Here is a 24,842-nt window from a genome sequence, read left to right on the forward strand (position 1 = left end):
CTGACCGTAAAAAAAGACGCGCGTGAAGTCGTGTTTACGCAGAGTCCAGGCACCGTTTACCAGTTAGCTCCTTTAGCGCCGTTAGCATTAGCCTACAGTGGAACTGGAGCGCTCTGAAGCGTACGACTGACAGCTTTACTGACGCTATAAAGGTCTGGACAAGAGTTAGCATTAGCGCTGGGCACGTTAGCGCCAACGCATGACCCGTTCCATGACGACTGACCGTAAAAAAAAAAAAGACGCGAGTGACGTCGTGTTTACGCAGAGTCCAGGCCCCGTTTACCAGTTAGCTCCTTTAGCGCCGTTAGCATTAGCCTGCAGTGGAACTGGAGCGATCTGCTACAACAACAAAAAACACAACGTACCTGTGTTTCTGCGTATGTGTGCCTCTGTTTTTAAACGTCAGCGTTACTTTAGACGCTAACGTTTTTAACAATCGGGAGTCACGCTAACGTGACTTTTTTTTCCCGCTCGGTCGTCATGGGAACGCGCCATGCGTTAAAACGCTAACGTGCCCAGCGCTAGTTAGCATATTAGCATACATGTCTAGCACATGTGTGGTGCACATATGTGAGATATATATATATATCTCACATATATATATATATATATATATCACATATATATATATATATATATATGTGATATATATATATATATATATATATCACATATATATATATATCACAAGGAAAGTCACTTTTATTTTGATCTAAACAAAGATGATGAATATTCCTGCTCACACACATTCATGCTACCATAATAACACTGACCTAGATACATATTATGTGTGTGTGTGTGTGTGTGTGTGTGTGTGTGTGTGTGTGTGTGTGTGTGTGTGTGTGTGTGTGTGTGTGTGTGTGTGTGTGCGTGCGTGCGTGCGTGTGTGTGTGTGTGTGTGTGATTTTCTTTCCTCACACGTTCTTCATGATCATTAATAAATCAGGTCACTGTTTGTTTGAACTTTGACCTCCTTACACTTTGTAACTGTGTGTGTGTGTGTGTGTGCGTGTGTGCGTGTGTGTGTGTGTGTGTGTGTGTGTGTGTGTGTGTGTGTGTGTGTGTGTGTGTGTGTGTGTGTGTGTGTGCAGCAGTGGGTCTACACACACGCTCAGCAGATCCGTCAGCAGCATCATTGTCTCTCTCTGTCCACGACCTTCCCTGCATCACAGGTGCTGATGCTGCCCTGTAACATGGCCGACGGCAAACAGGTCAGTGACACACACACACACACACACATGAACACACACACACACACACACACACACACACACACACACACACACACACACACACACACACACACACACACACACACACACACACACACACAAAGATGAGTCCAGATTATCATCTCTCCTCGCTCTCTGACGCCGCTTCACACTCACAGCTTTGATAAAAGCCTCTCTGATCATATCTGACACTTTGTTTCCCAGCGATGAATCACACACACACACACACACACACACACACACACACACACACGCACACACACACACACGCACACACACACACACTCTCAACTCGGATTTTAGCCACTTAACAAAAGACTCACCTAATTAAAAAGAATCTACATAACCTCAGGTCCGTGACTTCTTAAGAATGTGTTTCACGTCTTTATCTCAGACTTTTTCTAAACCACTCACTCTCCCACACCAAAGCCCATAGAGAAAATCTGTGATTTTAGCTCACAGGGACACAGGAACTGCTGGTCTACTGCTGCCTCGTGTGGTCACTTTGTGTCACTGCGGTTCATCTAAGTGAAGCCGAAACAAGCCAAAATGACAAAATAAGACATTGTAACTTAGTGATGGAGGCAGCAGTGGATCAACAACTCCTGTGTGCTGTGACGCTAAAATCACTGATTTTCTCTATGGACTTTGGTGTGGGAGAGTGAGTGGGTTTTTACAAAGTGACACAAACTCCAGTTTCCTGTTGGAAACGGCTGTCGAACAGCAACACAAATGCAAGTGACACACAGTTATGATCCTGTAGAGTTGAGCTGACGCTGATTTTATTTGATAAACTATTTTTTTAAAGTGGCTAAAATCTGATTTTTGTGGTCAAAAACACAACAAAATGAACTTAAAGTCACACACACACACACACACACAGTGCCCTGTTTCCTCATGACCATGCCGCCATCTAGTGGCGATCAGTGGCACTCACACCCTGCGCAGTCACATCATTCAGTCTGTTGTTAAATGTGTAAATGACCTCATTAATCAATAAACTAGCAGCGAGCGACGAGCAGAAGATTTGACGCAGCGGAAAAAACGGGCGTCTACGGAGCCCCGGAAGTGACATACGGAAAAAAAAAATGACGATTTTTTTTTTTTTTTTTCTTTACTTGAAATCTCGAGTTTCCCCCAAAAAAAGTTTGTTATTTTTACAAAAACATTTTTTCGGGGGAAACTCAAGATCTGGAGTTTATGATGTAAATTTTTTTTCAAAAAAAAATATATTTTTCGAGAAATTTTTCGGAAATCGAGATCTCGAGTTTCCAAAAAAATTGAAAACATTTCTTTGAATTTTTTTGAAATTTTTGAAATTTTGAAAATATATTTTTTTTTAAATTTGAAAATTTCAAAAAATATATATTTTTTGAAATTTTCAAATTTTGAAAAAAAACATTTTCTCTCAAGTTTCCAAAGAAAATTGGATTTTTTTTTTTTTTTTTTTCATATTATTTTGGAAAACTCAAGATCTCCACTTTGAAACTCGAGATTTAAATTTTTTTTTTTTTCTCTCATGTCACTTTGGGGGCTCTGTAGGTGTCCATCGCAGGTCGGCAGTTCGATTCAGTGTTTTATTGTCTTTTCTTTGTGTGTGTGTGTGTGTGTGTGTGTGTGTGTGCGTTGTGCAGCGGTGGCAGAAGTCGGGCACTCACCTGGAGCACCTGGTGTCTCGCTTCTGCCTGGACTCGGAGATGGCTCTGGACGGCATGGACTCGTCGCGGATGCTGGTGATCAGTCCGTGTGAACTGACCGCGTACACACAGAGGTGGGAGGTGCCATTCTCCTGACCCCCGCGTCCGGACGCCATTCGGCCCTTTTTTTGACCTTTTCACCCCCGACACAGAGCGGCTGGGACGCGTGAGCACGTCCTGTCACGCCGACACGTCCAGGAGACTTCCTCTGAAGGTCTGGACAGAGGACGAGTTCTCTGGGTTGAGATGGTTCGGTCCAAACAAGTGCACCTTAAAAAATAGAGAAACACTGGCTCCGACGCGTAAATGAGAGAATGTGTCCTGGTGTCGTTTGTTTGACGCCGTTTGAGAATTAAAACCAAGCACAATTTGTATTTTTTGCCCCCACTTTATTTGAAACTGAAGCACAAATAATACGTCCTGAATTTAAAAATTGACTCTCAAAACAAAGACACGGATTTTAACCAACAATCAAAAGACTGAACGAATAAAAATCTATGTCCGTTTAAGTCTACGATGTCTTAAGAACATGTTTCACGTCTTTATCTCACTCTTAGTGCAAGTTTGTAAACCACTCACTCTCCCACACCAAAGCCCATAGAGAAAACCAGAGATTTTTAGCTCACAGGGGACACAGGAGCTGCTGGTCTACTGCTGCCTCGTGTGGTCACTTTGTGTCACTAAAATGAATCTAAATTAAGATTTTTTTTTTATCATCAAGACAAGTCTTTTATATCATCAAGACAAGTCTACAAAATGCTAAGAACACGTTCACGTCTTTATTTCACCGTTAGATGGACTTTTCCAACGGGAAACTGAAGTTTGTAAACCACTCACTCTCCCTGCACCAAAGCCCATAGAGAAAACCAGTGATTTTAACATCACAGCAACACAGGAGTTCACAGGAGTTGTTGATCCACTGCTGCCTCCATCACTGAGTTATAATGTCTGATTTTGTCAATTCGGCTTCATTTAGACTTAACTCAGTGACACAAAGTGACCACACGAGGCAGCAGTAGACCAGCAGCTCCTGTGTCGCTGTGAGCTAAAATCACTGGTTTTCTATGGACTTTGGTGTGGGAGAGTGAGTGGTTTACAAACCAGTTTCCTGTTAGAAAGGTATATTATAAACAGTATGTGAGTCTTTAATGATGATGAAAACGATCACTTTAATGATAATAATAATAATGAGAGCATTAATCCTGCAGTCGTCAGATATTTTCATGATTTATTACAGGCTGCTTTGAACCAAAAAGAGAGATTAAAAAACAGAAACGGATCAGATAATGGAGGAGTCGTCGTTTCTCATTATGTAGAATAATCTGGTTAATCTGCTCAGACTATGCAAAGAAGCTCACGGTCATTGTTCAGCTGTGGTTTGATGACTTTTATTCTGCAGCAGCTTCTTCCCCCGGAAAACTTTCAACGCTAACTTCAAAGAGAATCTACTCAAGTTTTTTTTTTTTTTTTTTTTAAACAAATGCACTACTTTGGTAAAAAAAAAACAAAAAAAAAACGATGATGTCATAATCCCACGTAATCCCGTTCAGGGATTGACGATGTTTCCTGAAACGGAAAAAACTTTTTAAAAGACAAAGAATAAAAGATTGCATTGGACACGCCCTAACTCCGCCCATTGTGGTGTAGTGGGCGGAGTACGGTGGCCCAGAGGTGTCAGGACAAATACAAAAGCCACAACACAAATACAAAAGCCACAACACAAATACAAAAGCCACAACACAAATACAAAAGCCACGCCACAACACAAATACAAAAGCCACAACACAAATACAAAAGCCACATCACAAATACAAAAGCCACATCACAAATACAAAAGCCACAACACAAATACAAAAGCCACAACACGAATACAAAAGCCACAACACAAATACAAAAGCCACAACACAAATACAAAAGCCACAACACAAATACAAAAGCCACAACACAAATACAAAAGCCACGCCACAACACAAATACAAAAGCCACATCACAAATACAAAAGCCACAACACAAATACAAAAGCCACAACACAAATACAAAAGCCACAACACGAATACAAAAGCCACAACACAAATACAAAAGCCACATCACAAATACAAAAGCCACATCACAAATACAAAAGCCACAACACAAATACAAAAGCCACATCACAAATACAAAAGCCACAACACGAATACAAAAGCCACAACACAAATACAAAAGCCACAACACAAATACAAAAGCCACAACACAAATACAAAAGCCACAACACAAATACAAAAGCCACGCCACAACACAAATACAAAAGCCACATCACAAATACAAAAGCCACATCACAAATACAAAAGCCACAACACGAATACAATACAATACAATTTGTATTTGTGTTGTGGCTTTTGCATTTGTCCTGACACCTCTGGGCCACCGTAGCAGAGACCTGAGGGAGGGAGAGGAGGAGGAGGAGGAGCTATGCAGGGGGGCGTGACCTCGATTGTCTCTATAATCTCAATCTGTCAACTTAATCCAAAAAGTCTCCTGAGGCTAACGAAACTGCAAAAGAAGTGGGCGGGGACGTGCTTGGGGGTGTGGTCTGGTAGTGCCAAAAGGGGAGGGGTCTGGCACAACGAGCCTCGCTGCGATTGGACAACAAAGCCAATGACAAACTTTGACTGCAGTAGCCGGTGTTTGACCACAGGGGGGCAGTAGATAAACACCGATTTAAATATTTTTAACAGTAAAACTGTGAAGATTTTGCACCTGAATCAATAAATGACGTAAACACTCATTTGCATTTCCTGTTTAGAGGTTTGAGTCCACTTTAAATGAGACCTCTGTTGGTCACATGACCGACTGACGCTGAGCTGAAAGGACAAACCTGCAGCTGTTTGAGAGCGTCTGACCTCTGACCTCTGACCTCTGACCTCTGACATCACGCGTTCTTCTCCCCGTATTTGATTTCAAAATTCCAGCAGAGTTTGAACACAAACACAGTTTAAACCAGCGCTCTCAAACCTGTGGTTTGTGGGCCCACATGTGGCCCCCTAACCCATAATAATCATACATTCAACATTGAGTTCTAATTGGTGAATAATGTGTGTGTTTTTTATTGTGAAATTCACATCAAAACAAACACTTTTACTTTGAAATTTCCGTCATATATCGTCATAAAGATTAACCTCACATCTCTGGACCCGCCCCCTTTTGACCGTACTCGATGCTCATTGGTCCCTCAGGTCGTTTGAGTTTGAGATCTCTGCTTTAAACACGGTTTAATGATAAAATGTTTTTGGAACAAGCTTTTCTCCAAATCCGTCTCCAGTGTATTTGACATCTTGAATAATCTGTTTCCTCCTGAATAATAAAGGTTTTTATCTCTCGTTGTTATTTAAACGTCTCTGATGTTTGAGATTAATTATGAGATTAATTACACTGTGGATTAATCTGTCTCTTGATTTGTTGTTATGGTTAATAAAAGTTATTTGTTTTGTCCTAAAACTGAAAATACTCAGTTTAACGCCACAGAGAAGCATTTGTTTTTATTTAATTGAATTGTTTAAGGTTAAAAAACATGATTTATGTTCCCATTAATTAACTTTTCAATAACAACAGTAGATGATTAGCACACAATTCCTTTTAAATGTGTGTTATTTAGTGTTTACAGGAGCGTCCTAAAGTGCACCATTAAACATCAGGAATGTGTGTTTTTGTTGAGTGTACACACACACACGCACACACACACACACACACACACAGACACACAGACACACACATTATTGTACCTGCTGCATACTGAGGACCAGCATTTCCACTTTATAAATCGACACAATTGCAAATATCTACTTCATGAATGACATCTATAAAGAACTACTGGGTGCAGTACTATGAAATGTCTGCAGGTGGAGCCCCAGAGCAAAAAAAACAGCGTTAAAAGTTAAAAACAGAGTATAGCATGTTTACAACACCGAGGAAGTGATTTGAATGAAAACAAAGTGAGGACCGGACAAAATGTCCTCACTTTGTAAAAATGTCCTCACTTTGTTGGTTAAAAACCCCTCACTGGTCCTCAGTCTTGCAGCAAGTACAAGAACACACACACACACACACACACACATTCTTGTACTTGCTGCATACTAGGACCAGCATTTCCACTTTATAAATCAACATAATTACAAATATCTACTTCATAATAAATGACATCTATAAAGAACTACTGGGTGCAGTACCATAAACATGTCTGCAGGTGGAGCCCCAGAGCAAAACTTGTGTGGAAACACCTGGGCTGGAAAACATGTTTTGTTTTTATACCAAATTGAGTATAACATGTTTACAACATGAGGAAGTGATTTGAATGAAAACAAAGTCAGGACCGGACAAAATGTCCTCACTTTGTAAAAATGTCCTCACTGTGTTGGTTAAAAAAAAGCCTCACTGGTCCCCGAGTACAAGAACGCACACACACACACACACACACACACACACAGAGAGAGAGAGAGGTGTACAGAACATCGTCTTCTTACATCATTCTCTCTCTCTCTCTCTCTCTTGAACAACGCGACGTATTTAACGTTCTTTTTCTCATTTACACAAAATGTCGTCCGGTAAAAAGTTGACATTTCAATAAATCTTATTTTTTTTAAACACCGGACACCGTTTATTATTTTCCAACAACGAGGGGTGGAGACTCGCGTTTACGTAAGTACAATGACCTTTTTCCCTTTCGCCATTTTCCTCCATCTTCTCTGGAAACAGAACATTAAAAACCAAAAAATCATATTTTGTCTCATTTGGATCCGATTTCGCCATTTTACTGCAACGAAGCCGAACCGGCGAAGACGAGAGACATCGTGACAAATCGGAAAACACTCGAGTGGGAACCAAAAAAAAAACAACAGTCGTACTCGATGTTTCCACCCGGGACGTTATTTCCGCCGCACCAAACCTGGCTGTAGTGTGTTGTGTGATTCGCGTCGATGCTTAATTGTCGTCGAACAAACTACAAATCCCACGTAAAATGGCAGCAGAAAGTGAGCCCTCTCCTGTCATCGTGGAAATGTCGGAATTGGCAAAATTGTGGATTAACTTCCGCAAATTACGCTTTTTTTTCAGTATAAACTAAATAGTTATGCTAGCTTACCTGTTAGCTAGCATAACAGCATGTTCACGGCGACGTTTAGATTGCGTCATCGACGTAGTTCTTCCTATCAACGTTAATTTGAAACGCTCACTATCAAAGAAATTTGTTTTTTAGTCAAATAAAAACACGTAAAGCCGAAAAATTATTACGTACTTAATATGAACAATATGCTCAATATATGTTGTAATATATTTTCACCGTACAGTTACACTGTGAATGATTCTGTTCACGTTTTCGTCGCCGGGAAGCGAGGATTAACCGAGGTACGTGAAGGCAGCACAGCGCTCTCTCTCCGTGTCGCCGAGTGATGACGTCATATACAAAGGACGCGGAATCCCGTTGTTTGTGTTTGTGGGGAAAAACAAACCGAACATAATAAAACGCACACAATGTTCGCTTTTCACGGGTTTTCGCGATGTTACCGAACCGCAACATAAACGATGTTCCCCCCAACGTCAGAGGGAAGTGAGTACATTTGAGCTAAGTGGTGAGAATATTGAAATAAAGTGGATATTTAGTGGCATATGTGAGCACAGACGCAGAAGAAGCTAATCGGCCGCCATTAGTCGTTTGCTAATGTTGTGATTTTACAAAGTTTGATTTAAGAATTGTTATTAAAATCCTCAGTTGAGACGGATATCTTTTAGAAAGAAAAATTGTATACACTGAAAATGATTTAAAGGGCTTTGTTTTAGTGTCTTTATAGGTCACTAATTCACTGCCTGAGTCAAATTTGACCACAAAACCAAAGCAGAAAGACATTAATCCTATTTGTTTATTTTATTTTTATTATCTACATATTTATTTGCCTTAAACATAATAAAAACAGCAAATTATTACAAATATTATGCACATATATTACATACATACATAATATTGCACATTATTGTTTTTAAATCCAAAACGCTGTATTTGATTGCACTGTACGACAGAAAATGTAGCTAAGTAATATTATTTTATACTTATTTATGTTTCACAATGGAAAAAAAGAGTAAAACTACATCTGCTGTGACATGGGTATGAATAATATTATGTTAATTTCACAACAGAAGAGACGGAACGACCTCTGCAGCTCTATATTAGCATCAGTTAAAGACCATAATCGACAAAAAACTCCCTTATTGTGTGACGTTAAACTAGATTTGTATGAAAACCACAGCCAGGAAATATACGTGAGGTATAGTCACCTGAATTATTTTACTTAGAATATGAGGCATTTTTGACATTTCCCTCTTTGATAAACGTCTCCTCCTCCTCCTCCTTCAGCCCCTCCATGTTTCGTCACTGGCTGAACTCCTCCGGCTCCTCCTTCCTCCCCCGCGTCCATCCCTCTCTCATCAGGACCGGCTTCAGAAGCAGCAGTGCCTCATTCGCCTCGTCTCCACATCCATGGCGGTCAGAGCGAGGATTTCCTCCCGGGCCTCCACGTCTTCCCCGCGCTGAACCGCCCCGGCCGCCGCCGCCTCACCCGTATTTCACTGGCAGGGCGTTACACTCGAGTAACATCGGCCGCGCTGACTTCGGCGGGAGCTGGCGTTCGCTCTACACGTCGCCCGGCCTCCTCATGGAGCGGCACGACCGAGACCGAGAGCCTCCGCACAAACGGAGGAAGAGCGAGGACGAGAAGAGAGTTGGAAAGGGCAAGGACGGAAACCCGTGGACGGAGCGTCGGCGCCCGGATCCCGGCGTGGACGTCGGCCCGCGACACAACCATCACTTTGGAGACGGGGGGCGGGGCCGGGGGAGGAGCGACGGCGTCAGGTGGGAAAACGGCCGAGAGAAAGATGTGGAAAGGACTAAGAGTGAGAGTAAAGACAGACGGAGGACGGACGGCGGCGGTCAGGACGGTCAGTGGAGGAGCAGACGTCAACAAGACGCTCACGCTGCGACTCAAATCCCCAAATCTGAACCGGAAACGGATAAAGTTCCCGCTCGCAAACCTAAACCGACGAACGCCTGGTTCAGAGAGGAGCAGGGACGCAGCGTCGCTCACCATCAGGAGGGCGGAGCCAACAGAGAACCGCCTCCACCTGGAACCTCCACGACGAGTAAGTCTGTGATATCTAAATTACAGCTGCAGCTAACGATTATTTACTTGATTAAATTGTCAGAAAATTAAAAAAAAAACCTTGATCGGTGTTCGACAAACCTGGAAATGACGATGTTCTGTCTTTGTTTTTGTCCACAAACCAAAATGATTTACTTTGAATGATTTCTTTGTTATGTGGAGCAAAGAAACAAAGAAAAATATTAGCTAAAACAATCAGAAATCTTGTTTTAATCATGAAAAACATCTTCAAATCATCGCCACGTCAAGAAATACAACCTAAAACATTATTACATGCAGATAAATCTGTATTATTTTTTTAATCCTTTTTTTTATTCTTTATTGTATATTTTCATTAGTTCTGTGGACCGACTGCATGTTAGTTCGTTCGCAGTAGTGACGGAATTTACGAGGTTCCTTGAATGCAACGTGAAGCTGAAAATCTACGAAAACTGATGATTTGTTCACTTTTTAAAAGTTCAGAGAATAATTCAGAGATAGCAGAAGAATCTCATCGATTTCAAAGAATAAAAAAGGAGTTAAAATGAAAATTTTAAAAATCTAAAACGATCAGAAATATTGTTTTAATCATGAAAAAAGCTTCAAACCGATTTTCGTTTATCAAAATGGTTGACGATTCATTTAGTAATCGATAATTTTTATTTTTTATATTTTTTTATTTTTATATTCTATTATTATTTTCAAACAAATTGAGACGTTTGACTATTTCATAGACCGATCAACTAATGCATTAAACGGGAAAACATTCAACAGATTAAATTGATCTTTAATGCGTTTGTTTCATGACAACAATCACACTCTCTCTCTCCTCAGCTCTTCAGAGACGCTGGGAGGCCTCTCCCACCTGCAGTACCCGCCCTCATCCAGCAGAGGGCGGCACAGCCTTTGACTTCTCGGTGATGTCGTACAACATCCTGTCCCAGGATCTGCTGCAGGACAACGCGTACCTGTACCGACACTGTGACCCGGCCGTCCTGCCCTGGGAGCACAGGCTGCCCAACCTGCTGACGGAGATCCAGCAGCACGACGCCGACGTGAGTGTTCTTTCAAAATAAAAGCCTTTCATTTGGTCAGGGAGACGAGCGTGAACCTCAGAAGAGTTTAACAAAATTCTCATTTTTTTTCCATTAGATCTTGTGTCTTCAAGAAGTCCAGGAGGGACACTATGAAAACCAGATCAAACCTGCTCTGGAGACACTTGGTACAGTCTTTGTTTTCTTTTGTTTAGGTTTAGATTTAACATGGCTGCCATTAACACAGGACAAAACTTTATAAAATATACTTTAACTTAAGTCTACGATATATTTAAGAACACGATCACGTCTTTATTTCACTGTTAGACAGACTTTAACAACAGGAAACTGAAGTTTGTAAACCACTCACTCTCCCACACCAAACCCCATAGAAAAAAACCAGTGATTTTAGCTCACAGGGACACAGGATCTGCTGGTCTTACTGCTGCCTCGTGTGGTCACTTTGTGTCACTGAGGTCGATCTGAATTAAGATTTTCAAAAGCCGAATTGACAAAATAAGACATTATAACTCAGTGATGGAGGCAGCAGTGGATCAACAACTCCTGTGAACTCCTGTGAACTCCTGTGTGCTGTGATGTTAAAATCACTGGTTTTCTCTATGGGCTTTGGTGTGGGAGAGTGAGTGGTTTATAAACTTCACTTTCCTGTTGGAAAAGTTTGTCTAACAGTAAAACAAAGACGCAAACATGTTCTGTAGACGTCGTAGACTTAAACTGACATCGATTTAATCTGATATATTTCCCCTAAGTAGCTAAAAACTGAAGTTTGTAAACCACTCACTCTCCCACACCAAAGCCCATAGAGAAAACCAGTGATTTTAACATCACAGCAACACAGGAGTTCACAGGAGTTGTTGATCCACTGCTGCCTCCATATTGAGATATTCAATGAAAAGATGTTCAGTTAAAAAATTAGTATTAAAGTGTAGAATGTGCTTTTATTTTGACGTGACAGACTTTTATTTTGACGTGTACGCTCATTAACCAAACCCCCGCCTCTGGTTGCCAGGTTACCAGTGTGAGTATAAGAAGCGGACAGGAAGTAAACCCGACGGCTGTGCCGTCGTCTTCAAGTCGTCGCGCCTCTCCCTCGTCTCCGCCCGCCCCGTCGAGTTCTTCCGCCGCGGCGACGCCCTCCTGGACCGCGACAACGTGGGCCTGGTGCTGCTGCTGCGTCCCAGCGGCGCCGCCGCCGATCCCTCCGCCTCCATCTGCGTCGCCAACACCCACCTCCTCTACAACCCGCGCCGCGGCGACGTCAAGCTAGCGCAGCTCGCCATCCTGTTGGCCGAGGTCGGCCGTCTGTCGCGCCGCCCGGACGGGTCCACCAGTCCTGTTCTGCTCTGCGGGGATTTTAACTCCACCCCCTGGAGTCCACTCTACTGCTTCCTGACCACGGGATTCCTGGACTACAGAGGACTGACGATCGGCATGGTGAGGCACACACACACACACACACACACACACACACACACACACACACACACACACACACACACGTCTTTACCACGTTGTGGGGTTAGGGTTACAACGTTCAGGACCGGGCATAATGTCAAAAGAGGTGTTTTTCCCGGGGCCAAGCGCTTTGAGAATGAATCGAATTATTGTATTAAAGTCGGAGATCTTAGATTAAAGAAAATTCAGAAAATTCTTGGTTTAAAGTTGGAATTCTGAGGTTCTTGGATTAAAGTCAGAGTTCTTGGATTGAAGATAATTCTGAAAATTCTTGGATTGATGTCGGAATTCTGAGGATTATTGGATTAAAGTCGGAGTTCTTACATTAAAGAGAATTCTTAGATTGAAGTCGGAGTTCTTGGATTGAAGATAATTCTGAGTATTCTTGGAATAAATTCGGAGTTCTTGGATTAAAGAAAATTCTGAGATGTTAATGTCGTTAATGTCGGAATTCTAAGAATTCATTAATGAATGCAGTATTCTATAAATCGTGTGTTCTTATCTTTCTTGGATTAATGGATTGATTCTGAGATTAAAAATAATTCTTAGATTGAAGTTGGAGTTTTTAGATTAAAAAGAATTCTGAGTATTCTTGGATTAAAGTCGGAGTTCTGAGATTAAAGAGACAACGTTCGGGACTTAATCTAAGAATTCTTAATTTAATCTAAGAATTCAGACTTTGATTTACAGAATTCTGCATTCATTTGGGAATTCTCAGAATTCGGAGTTCAATATAAGAATAACCTTTTAATCTAAAAACTCCAACTTCAATCTAAGAATTATTTTTAATCTCAGAATCAATCCATTAATCCAAGAAAGATAAGAACACACACACACACACACACTTTTAAACATCTCTACATCTCTGTGTGTGTGTGTGTGTGTGTGTGTGTGTGTGTGTGTGTGTGTGTGTGTGTGTGTGTGTGTGTGTGTGTGTGTCACAGGTCTCAGGTCAGGAGTTGGTCCCCAAAGGTCAGCGTCTGGTCTCGTCTCCTCTCTGGTCTCAGAGTTTAGGAATCAACGATCGTTGTCAGTACGATGAGAGAGAAAGTTCCGAGTCCACAGGTTCTTCAGAGACTCTCGGTCTGTGACTGTTGTTCTTAACGGAAGTTTAGGTTCATTTAAATGAAGCTTGTTATTCTAAGTTTAGTTGTGTGTGTGTCACAGCTGTAGAGGGCGCCATCTCCAACCTGACTGTAGAAGACGTGGCCTCTAAATCTGCTGCTGCCTTTAACAGGTAAGACCTTTGACGCGCTCAACACTGCCCCCTGTCTGTGAGTGTGTGACTGACTCTGTGTGTGCGTGTGTGCGTGTGTGCGTGTGCAGGAAGAGGATCGAGCACAGTCTGAAGCTGCAGTCGTCGTATCGACATCACCTGATCCCTGACGGCAGACCTGAGATCACCACCTGTCACTCACGCACGGCCATGACAGTGGATTACATCCTGTTTACTCCAGGTACACACACACACACACACACACACACGCACGCACAAGCGCTTTGAATTCAGTAAATTGAAGTCGGAATTCTAAGATGAAAGAATTCTTATTCTTGGATTAAAGAGAATTATGAGAATTATTGGATTGAAGTTGGTGTTCTTGGATTAAAAAGAATTCTTAGATTGGAGTAGGAGTTTTTAGATCAAAGAGAATTCTGAGAATTCTTGGATTAAAGTCAGAATTCTGATAATTCTTAGATTGAAGTCGGAGTTCTTAGATTAAAAGATAGTTCTTATATTGAACTCAGAATTCTTAAAGGAATGCAGAATTTTGTAACTCAAAGTCTGAATTCTTAGATTAAAGCAAGAATTCTAAGAATTAAGTGAATTCTGAGAATTTTTGGATTGGTCGGAGTTCTTAGATTAAGGAGAATGCTTAGATTGAAGTTGGAATTCTGAGAATTCCTAGATTGAAGTTGGAATTCTGAAAATTCCTAGATTGAAGTTGAAGTTCTTAGATTAAAGTGAATTCTTAGATTATATCGGAGTTCTTAGATTGAAGTCTGAATCCTGAGAATTTTTAGATTAAAGTTGAAGTTCTAAGTTTAAAGAGAATTATGAGAATTCTTCGATTAAAGTCGGAATTCTGAGATTAAAAAGAATTCTTAGATTGAAGTTGGAGTTTTTAGATTAAAGAGAATTCTGAGAATTCTTAGATTGAAGTGGGAGTTCTTAGATTAAAAAATAGTTCTTATATTGAACTCTGAATTCTGAGAATTCATAAAGGAATGCAGAATTCTGTAAATCAAAGTCTGAATTCTTAGATTAAAGCAAGAATTCTAAGAATTAAGTGAATTCTGAGAATATTTGGATTAGTCGGAGTTCTTAGATTAAGAAGAATTCTTAGATTGAAGTCGGAATTCTGAGAATTTTTAGATTAAAGTTGGAGTTCTAAGTTTAAAGAGAATTATGAGAATTCTTCGATTAAAGTCGGAATTCTGAGATTAAAAAGAATTCTTAGATTGAAGTTGGAGTTTTTAGATTAAAGAGAATTCTGAGAATTCTTAGATTGAAGTCGGAGTTCTTAGATTAAAAAATAGTTCTTATATTGAACTCTGAATTCTGAGAATTCATAAAGGAATGCAGAATTCTGTAAATCAAAGTCTGAATTCTTAGATTAAAGCAAGAATTCTAAGAATTAAGTGAATTCTGAGAATATTTGGATTAGTCGGAGTTCTTAGATTAAGAAGAATTCTTAGATTGAAGTCGGAATTCTGAGAATTCCTAGATTGAAGTTGAAGTTCTTAGATTAAAGTGAATTCTTAGATTATATCGGAGTTCTTAGATTGAAGTCTGAATCCTGAGAATTTTTAGATTGAAGTCGGAGTTCTTAGATTAAAGAGAATTATGAGAATTCTTCGATTAAAGTCGGAATTCTGAGATGAAAAAGAATTCTTAGATTGAAGTTGGAGTTTTTAGATTAAAGAGAATTCTGAGAATTCTTAGATTAAAGTCGGAGTTCTTAGATTAAAAAATAGTTCTTATATTGAACTCTGAATTCTGAGAATTCATAAAGGAATGCAGAATTCTGTAAATCAAAGTCTGAATTCTTAGATTAAAGCAAGAATTCTAAGAATTAAGTGAATTCTGAGAATTTTTGGATTAGTCAGAGTTCTTAGATTAAGGAGAATTCTTAGATTGAAGTTGGAATTCTGAGAATTCCTAGATTGAAGTTAAAGTTCTTAGATTAAAGTGAATTCTTAGATTATACCAGAGTTCTTAGATTGAAGTCTGAATCTTGAGAATTTTTAGATTAAAATTGGATTTCTAAGTTTAAAGAGAATTATGAGAATTCTTCGATTAAAGTCGGAATTCTGAGATTAAAAAGAATTCTTAGATTGAAGTTGGAGTTTTTAGATTAAAGAGAATTCTGAGAATTCTTAGATTAAAGTCGGAGTTCTTAGATTAAAAAATAGTTCTTATATTGAACTCTGAATTCTGAGAATTCATAAAGGAATGCAGAATTCTGTAAATCAAAGTCTGAATTCTTAGATTAAAGCAAGAATTCTAAGAATTAAGTGAATTCTGAGAATTTTTGGATTAGTCAGAGTTCTTAGATTAAGGAGAATTCTTAGATTGAAGTTGGAATTCTGAGAATTCCTAGATTGAAGTTAAAGTTCTTAGATTAAAGTGAATTCTTAGATTATACCAGAGTTCTTAGATTGAAGTCTGAATCTTGAGAATTTTTAGATTAAAATTGGATTTCTAAGTTTAAAGAGAATTATGAGAATTCCTCGATTAAAGTCGGAATTCTGAGATTAAAAAGAATTCTTAGATTGAAGTTGGAGTTTTTAGATTAAAGAAAATCTGAGAGTTCTTGGAATAAAGTCAGAATTCTGAGTAGATTGAAGTCGGAGTTCTTAGACTAAAAAATAGTTCTTATATTGAACTCCGAATTCGGAGAATTCATAAAGGAATGCAGAATTCTGTAAATCAAAGTCTGAATTCTTAGATTAAAGGAAGAATTCTAAGAATTAAGTGAATTCTGAGAATTTTTGGATTAGTCGGAGTTCTTTGATTAAGGAGAATTCTTAGATTGAAGTTGGAATTCTGAGAATTCCTAGATTGAAGTTGCGATTCTGAGAATTCCTAGATTGAAGTAGAAGTTCTTAGATTAAAGTGAATTCTTAGATTATATCAGAGTTCTTAGATTGAAGCCTGAATCCTGAGAATTTTTAGATAGAAGTTGGAGTTCTAAATTTAAAGAGAATTATGAGAATTCCTCGATTAAAGTCGGAATTCTGAGATTAAAAAGAATTCTTAGATTGAAGTTGGAGTTTTTAGATTAAAGAGAATTCTGAGAATTCTTAGATTGAAGTCGGAGTTCTTAGATTAAAAAATAGTTCTTATATTGAACTCTGAATTCTGAGAATTCATAAAGGAATGCAGAATTCTGTAAATCAAAGTCTGAATTCTTAGATTAAAGCAAGAATTCTAAGAATTAAGTGAATTCTGAGAATATTTGGATTAGTCGGAGTTCTTAGATTAAGAAGAATTCTTAGATTGAAGTCGGAATTCTGAGAATTCCTAGATTGAAGTTGAAGTTCTTAGATTAAAGTGAATTCTTAGATTATATCGGAGTTCTTAGATTGAAGTCTGAATCCTGAGAATTTTTAGATTGAAGTCGGAGTTCTTAGATTAAAGAGTATTATGAGAATTCTTCGATTAAAGTCGGAATTCTGAGATGAAAAAGAATTCTTAGATTGAAGTTGGAGTTTTTAGATTAAAGAGAATTCTGAGAATTCTTAGATTAAAGTCGGAGTTCTTAGATTAAAAAATAGTTCTTATATTGAACTCTGAATTCTGAGAATTCATAAAGGAATGCAGAATTCTGTAAATCAAAGTCTGAATTCTTAGATTAAAGCAAGAATTCTAAGAATTAAGTGAATTCTGAGAATATTTGGATAAGTCAGAGTTCTTAGATTAAGGAGAATTTTTAGATTGAAGTTGGAATTCTGAGAATTCCGAGATTGAAGTTGGAGTTCTTAGATTAAAAAGAATTCTTACATTGGAGTTGGAGTTTTTAGATTAAAGAGAATTCTGAGAGTTCTTGGAATAAAGTCGGAATTGTGAGTAGATTGAAGTCGGAGTTCTTAGATTAAAAGTCTAAATTCTTAGATTAAAGAAAATTCTTATATTGAAGTTGATGTTCTTCGATTAAAGAGAATTCTTAGATTAAAGTATGAATTTGGAGAAATTCCTCCTCTTTAATCTGTGTCATTTGAAGGATCCTTCACACACACACTTATTTTTATTACATCTATCGTTGTGTTTTACGTTTGTTACTCTTTCCTCCTCTCTCTCTCTCTCTCTCGTTTCCTCCTCCCTCGCCATCTTTCAAAGAAATAGACTTCTTGGCTCCTCCCACTTCGTCCCGCGGCGACGTCGGCCTGCAGCTGCTCGGCCGGCTGTCATTGGTCGGTCAGTCGGAGCTGGAGGAAGTCAGCGGTTTGCCCAACCGCCGCCACTCGTCCGACCACCTCCCGCTGCTCGCTCGCTTCCGTCTGCGTCTCTGACGAAGACGAAGAAGACGAGAATCTGAAAAATGAAGTCAGTTCTTTCATCTTTTTCAGGGAACAATCGTGTTTTTTCACGCTGACGTTTTGTGACATTGAGGAAAACTTCAGTCGGCGTTTTTAAAAAAACCACAGAGAAGCTGCTCAGTGACGTCAAATCAGACGTTTCAATTCAGAAAATCTTTGAATATTTTTTGCTGCAGAAATGTGAAAAAAATGTCTCGGTTTAAAATCAACAACAAACAACACAGAATTATTTATTTGTTTTCTTTTAACGGCTGCTGATGAAATGTTTTAAATCATAGATGTTTGTGTTTGAACATAAACAGTGATGGATCTATTTTTCTATCCTTGTAAAAAAAAAAAGAGTGATTTTACACTTCTGGAAAGTTTACAGTTTGTAAATAAAATAATTGTTTGTATGTTTGGCTGCTGTTGTTTTTCAGTGTCACTGGTTGTGTGACTGTTTTGTGTTTCTTCTCGTTGACGGCAAAACAGCAATTTGACCTCATCTTCAGATTTATTACATATTTATAGAGTTGCTGTTTTTATAGTATACTATGTCGTCAAAAATTGGGAAAAAAAATTGGTCTAAAACGTCATACTATACTATGTCGTAGACCTCAATGTCATACTACACTTTTCTGTCAAAAATCTGACAATTTCTTTGAAAAAAAATTATATTTTAGCCCAAAATGTGACCAAAACGTCATACTATACTATGTCGTCGACCTCAATGTCATACTACACTATTGCGTCCAAAATTTGACAAAAACGACATACTATACTATGTCGTCCAAAATCAAAAATTTAAAAAAAAAATATTTTTTTTGCCCAAAATGTGACCAAAACGTCATACTATACTATGTCGTTGACCTCAATGTCATACTACACTATAGCGTCCAAAATGTGACCATTTTTTTGAAAAAAAATGTTGATCAAAAATTTGACAAAAACGACATACTATACTATGTCGTCCAAAATCTGACAATTTTTTTGAAAAACATTTTTTTGGTCCAAAACTTGACAAAAACGTCATACTATTCTATGTAGTACGTCATACTATACCATGTCGTCCAGAATGTGAGCAATTTTTGAAAAATAAATTGGGCCAAAATTTGACAAAAACGACATACTATACTATGTCGTCCAAAATCAAAAATTTCAAAAAAAGAATTTTTTTAGCCCAAAATTTTACAAAAACGACATACAATACTATGTCGTCCAAAATCTGACAATTTTTTTGAAAAACAGTTTTTTGGTCCAAAACTTGACAAAAATGTCATACTATACTATGTAGTACATCATACTATACCATGTCGTCCAAAATGTGACCAATTTTTGAAAAAAAAATTTGTTCCAAAATTTGACAAAAACGACATTCTATACTATGTCGTTGACCTCAATTTCATACGACACTATTTCGTCCAAAATGTGACAATTTTTTGAAAAAAATGTTGATCAAAAATTTGACTAAAACGACATACTATACTATGTCGTCCAAAATCTGACAATTTTTTTGAAAAACATTTTTTTGGTCCAAAACTTGACAAAAACGTCATACTATTCTATGTAGTACGTCATACTATACCATGTCGTCCAGAATGTGAGCAATTTTTGAAAAATAAATTGGGCCTAAATGTGACCAAAACGTCATACTATACTATGTCGTTGACCTCAATGTCATACGACACTATTTCGTCCAAAATGTGACCATTTTTTGAAAAAAAATGTTGATCAAAAATTTGACTAAAACGACATACTTTTCTATGTCGTCCAAAATCTGACAATTTTTTTGAAAAACAGTTTTTTGGTCCAAAACTTGACAAAAATGTCATACTATACTATGCAGTACATCATACTATACCATGTCGTCCAAAATGTGGCAAATTTTTGAAAAAAAAATTTGTTCCAAAATTTGACAAAAACGACATACTATACTATGCCGTCCAAAATCGGAAAATTTGAAAAAAAAATTTTTTTTAACCCAAAATGTGACCAAAACGTCGTACTATACTATGTCGTTGACCTCAATGTCATACTACACTATTGCGTCTAAAATGTGACCATTTTTTTGAAACAAAATGTTGATCAAAAATTTGACAAAAACGACATACTATACTATGTCGTCCAAAATCTGACAATTATTTTGAAAAACATTTTTTTGGTACAAAACTTGACAAAAACGTCATACTATACTATGTAGTACATCATACTATACCACGTCGTCCAAAAGGTGACATTTTTTGGAAAAAAATAATTTGGTCCAAAATTTGACAAAAACGACATACTATACTATGTCGTCCAAAATCAAAAATTAAAAAAAATATATATTTTTTTAGCCCAAAATGTGACCAAAACGTCATACTATACTATGTCGTTGACCTGAATGTCATACTACACTATTGCGTCCAAAATGTGACCATTTTTTTGAAACAAAATGTTGTTCCAAAATTTGACAAAAACGACATACTATAATATGTCGTCCAAAATCTTTAAAAAAATTTGAATTGTTTTTTTTAGCCCAAAATGTGACCAAAACGTCATACTATACTATGTCATCGACCTCAATGTCATACTACACTATTTCGTCCAAAATCTGACCATTTTTTTGGAAAAACAATTTTGGCCCAAAATGTGACAAAACGACATACTATACTATGTCGTCGACCTCAATGTAATACTATACTATTTTGTCTAAAATCGGACCATTTTTTTGGAAAATAAATTTTGGTGCAAAATTGAACAAAAACGACATACTATACTATGTCGTCCAAAACCGGAAATTTAAAAAAATATTTTTTTTTTAGCCCACAATGTGACAAAATGTCATACTATACAATGTCGTCGACCTCAATGTAATACTACACTATTTCGTCTAAAATCAAACCATTTTTTTGGAAAACAAATTTTGGTGCAAAATTGGACAAAAACAACATACTATACTATGTCGTCCAAAATCGGAAATTTTTTTTGAAAGATTTTTTTTTAGCCCAAAATGTGACAAAACGTCGTACTATACCATGTCGTCGACCTCAATATCATACTACACTAATACATCCAAAATCTGACCATTTTTTTGAAAAAAAGATTTGGTCCAAAATTTGACAAAAACGACATACTATACTATGTCGTCCAAAACCGGAAATTCAAAAAAAATATATTTTTTAGCCCAAAATGTGACCAAAACGTCATACTATACTATGTCGTTGACCTGAATGTCATACTACACTATTGCGTCCAAAATGTGACCATTTTTTTGAAACAAAATGTTGTTCCAAAATTTGACAAAAACGACATACTATACTATGTCGTCCAAAATCTGTAAAAAAATTTCAATTGTTTTTTTTAGCCCAAAATGTGACCGAAACGTCATACTATACTATGTCGCCGACCTCAATGTCATAATACACTATATCGTCCAAAATCTGACCATTTTTTTGGAAAAACAATTTTGGTCCAAAATTGGACAAAAACGACATACTATACTATGTCGTCCAAAATCTGTAAAAAATTTTGAATTGTTTTTTTTAGCCCAAAATATGACCGAAACGTCATACTATACTATATCATCGACCTCAATGTCATTTACACTATTTCGTCCAAAATGACCATTTTTTTGAAAAACAATTTTGGTCCAAAATTTGACAAAAACGACATACTATACTATGTCGTCCAAAATGTGTAGAAAAAATGTAATTGTTTTTTTTAGCCCAAAATGTGGCCGAAACGTCATACTATACTATGTCGTCGACCTCAATGTCATACTACACTATTTCCTCCAAAATGACCATTTTTTTGAAAAAACAATTTTGGTCCAAAATTTGACAAAAACGACATACTATACTATGTCGTCCAAAATCTGTAAAAAATTTTGAATTGTTTTTTTTTAGCCCAAAATGTGACCGAAACGTCATACTATACTATGTCGTCGACCTCAATGTCATACTACACTATTTCGTCCAAAATCTGACCATTTTTTTGAAAAAACAATTGTGGTCGAAAATTTGACAAAAACGACATACTATACTATGTCGTCGACCTCAATGTCATACTACACTATTTCGTCCAAAATCTGACAATTTTTTTGAAAAAACAATTGTGGTCGAAAATTTGACAAAAACGACATACTATACTATGTCGTCCAAAATCTGTAAAAAATTTTGAATTGTTTTTTTTAGCCCAAAATGTGACCGAAACGTCATACTGTACTATGTTGTCGACCTCAATGTCATACTACACTATTTCGTCCAAAATTACCATTTTTTTGAAAAAACAATTTTGGTCCAAAATTTGACAAAAACGACATACTATACTATGTCGTCCAAAATCTGTAAAAAAATTTCAATTGTTTTTTTTAGCCCAAAATGTGACCGAAACGTCATACTATACTATGTCGTCGACCTCAATGTCATACTACACTATTTCGTCCAAAATCTGACCATTTTTTTGAAAAAACAATTGTGGTCGAAAATTGGACAAAAACCGAAATACTATACTATGTCGTCCAAAATCTGTAAAAAAATTTCAATTGTTTTTTTTAGCCCAAAATGTGACCGAAACGTCATACTATACTATGTCGTCGACCTCAATGTCATACTACACTATTTCGTCCAAAATTACCATTTTTTTGAAAAAACAATTTTGGTCCAAAATTGGACAAAAACGACATACTATACTATGTCGTCCAAAATCTGTAAAAAATTTTGAATTGTTTTTTTTAGCCCAAAATGTGACCGAAACGTCATACTATACTATGTTGTCGACCTCAATGTCATACTACACTATTTCGTCCAAAATCTGACCATTTTTTTGAAAAAACAATTGTGGTCGAAAATTGGACAAAAACGACATACTATATACTATGTCGTCCAAAATCTGTAAAAAAATTTCAATTGTTTTTTTTAGCCCAAAATGTGACCGAAACGTCATACTATACTATGTCGTCGACCTCAATGTCATAATACACTATTTCGTCCAAAATGACCATTTTTTTGAAAAAACAATTTTGGTCCAAAATTTGACAAAAACGACATACTATACTATGTCGTCCAAAATCTGTAAAAAATTTTGAATTGTTTTTTTTAGCCCAAAATGTGACCGAAACGTCATACTGTACTATGTTGTCGACCTCAATGTCATACTACACTATTTCGTCCAAAATTACCATTTTTTTGAAAAAACAATTTTGGTCCAAAATTGGACAAAAACGACATACTATACTATGTCGTCCAAAATCTGTAAAAAAATTCCAATTGTTTTTTTTAGCCCAAAATGTGACCGAAACGTCATACTATACTATGTCGTCGACCTCAATGTCATACTACACTATTTCGTCCAAAATGACCATTTTTTTGAAAAAACAATTTTGGTCCAAAATTTGACAAAAACGACATACTATACTATGTCGTCCAAAATCTGTAAAAAATTTTGAATTGTTTTTTTTAGCCCAAAATGTGACCGAAACGTCATACTATACTATGTTGTCGACCTCAATGTCATACTACACTATTCCGTCCAAAATCTGACCATTTTTTTGAAAAAGCAATTTTGGTCCAAAATTGGACAAAAACGACATACTTTACTATGTCGTCCAAAATCTGTAAAAAAATTTCAATTGTTTTTTTTAGCCCAAAATGTGACCGAAACGTCATACTATACTATGTCGTCGACCTCAATGTCATAATACACTATTTCGTCCAAAATTACCATTTTTTTGAAAAAACAATTTTGGTCCAAAATTTGACAAAAACGACATACTATACTATGTCGTCCAAAATCTGTAAAAAAATTTGAATAGTTTTTTTTAGCCCAAAATGTGACCGAAACGTCATACTATACTATGTTGTCGACCTCAATGTCATACTACACTATTTCGTCCAAAATTGTGGTCGAAAATTTGACAAAAACGACATACTATACTATGTCGTCCAAAATCTGTAAAAAAATTTCAATTGTTTTTTTAGCCCAAAATGTGACCGAAACGTCATACTATACTATGTCGTCGACCTCAATGTCATACTACACTATGTCGTCCAAAATCTGTAAAAAAATTTCAATTGTTTTTTTAGCCCAAAATGTGACCGAAACGTCATACTATACTATGTCGTCGACCTCAATGTCATACTACACTATTTCGTCCAAAATTACCATTTTTTTGAAAAAACAATTTTGGTCCAAAATTTGACAAAAACGACATACTATACTATGTCGTCCAAAATCTGTAAAAAAATTTGAATAGTTTTTTTTAGCCCAAAATGTGACCGAAACGTCATACTATACTATGTCGTCGACCTCAATGTCATAAAACACTATATCGTCCAAAATCTGACCATTTTTTTGGAAAAACAATTTTGGTCCAAAATTGGACAAAAACGACATACTATACTATGTCGTCCAAAATCTGTAAAAAAATTTGAATAGTTTTTTTTAGCCCAAAATGTGACCGAAAGGTCATACTATACTATGTCGTCGACCTCAATGTCATACTACACTATTTCGTCCAAAATGACCATTTTTTTGAAAAAACAATTTTGGTCCAAAATTTGACAAAAACGACATACTATACTATGTCGTCCAAAATCTGTAAAAAAATTTGAATTGTTTTTTTTAGCCCAAAAGGTGACCGAAACGTCATACTATACTATGTCGTCGACCTCAATGTCATACTACACTATTTCGTCCAAAATCTGACCATTTTTTTGAAAAAACAATTGTGGTCGAAAATTG

The 24,842-nt window shown here is 37.1% G+C and overlaps 2 protein-coding genes across 6 annotated transcripts in view; both read left to right on the forward strand.

Annotated features, from left to right (window-relative positions):
• The window catches only part of galnt14 (UDP-N-acetyl-alpha-D-galactosamine:polypeptide N-acetylgalactosaminyltransferase 14 (GalNAc-T14)), a 106,061-nt gene extending 99,798 nt beyond the window's left edge, over positions 1-6,263 (forward strand). The window contains exons 14-16 of one of the 4 annotated variants that reach the window (XM_083898389.1): positions 1,092-1,211; positions 2,867-3,003; positions 3,082-6,263. In XM_083898389.1, coding sequence (XP_083754515.1) covers positions 1,092-1,211; positions 2,867-3,003; positions 3,082-3,211 — 387 coding nt within the window. In that variant the 3' untranslated portion in view covers positions 3,212-6,263. Of the gene's footprint in view, positions 1-1,091; positions 1,212-2,866 lie in introns of all 4 variants that reach the window. The other 3 variants (XM_083898390.1, XM_083898391.1, XM_083898392.1) reach the window with 3 other exon arrangements.
• A 1,221-nt stretch (positions 6,264-7,484) lies between these two features.
• angel2 (angel homolog 2) lies at positions 7,485-18,375 on the forward strand. 2 transcript variants are annotated; one of them, XM_083898380.1, is made up of 9 exons: positions 7,485-7,600; positions 9,309-10,090; positions 10,924-11,144; positions 11,242-11,311; positions 12,154-12,578; positions 13,544-13,682; positions 13,767-13,836; positions 13,926-14,056; positions 17,941-18,375. In XM_083898380.1, the coding sequence occupies exons 2-9, from the start codon at positions 9,316-9,318 to the stop codon at positions 18,111-18,113; spliced, it is 2,004 nt and encodes a 667-aa protein (XP_083754506.1). In that variant the 5' UTR covers positions 7,485-7,600; positions 9,309-9,315; the 3' UTR covers positions 18,114-18,375. The 2 variants fall into 2 exon arrangements, with proteins under 2 accessions (XP_083754506.1, XP_083754505.1); XM_083898379.1 differs by lacking the exon at positions 7,485-7,600 and adding an exon at positions 8,374-8,507.
• Positions 18,376-24,842: the final 6,467 nt, after the last annotated feature.

This window comes from Microchirus variegatus, assembly GCF_963457635.1.
Source record: "Microchirus variegatus genome assembly, chromosome: 12".
In the NCBI taxonomy this organism is placed as follows: Eukaryota; Metazoa; Chordata; class Actinopteri; order Pleuronectiformes; family Soleidae; genus Microchirus; species Microchirus variegatus.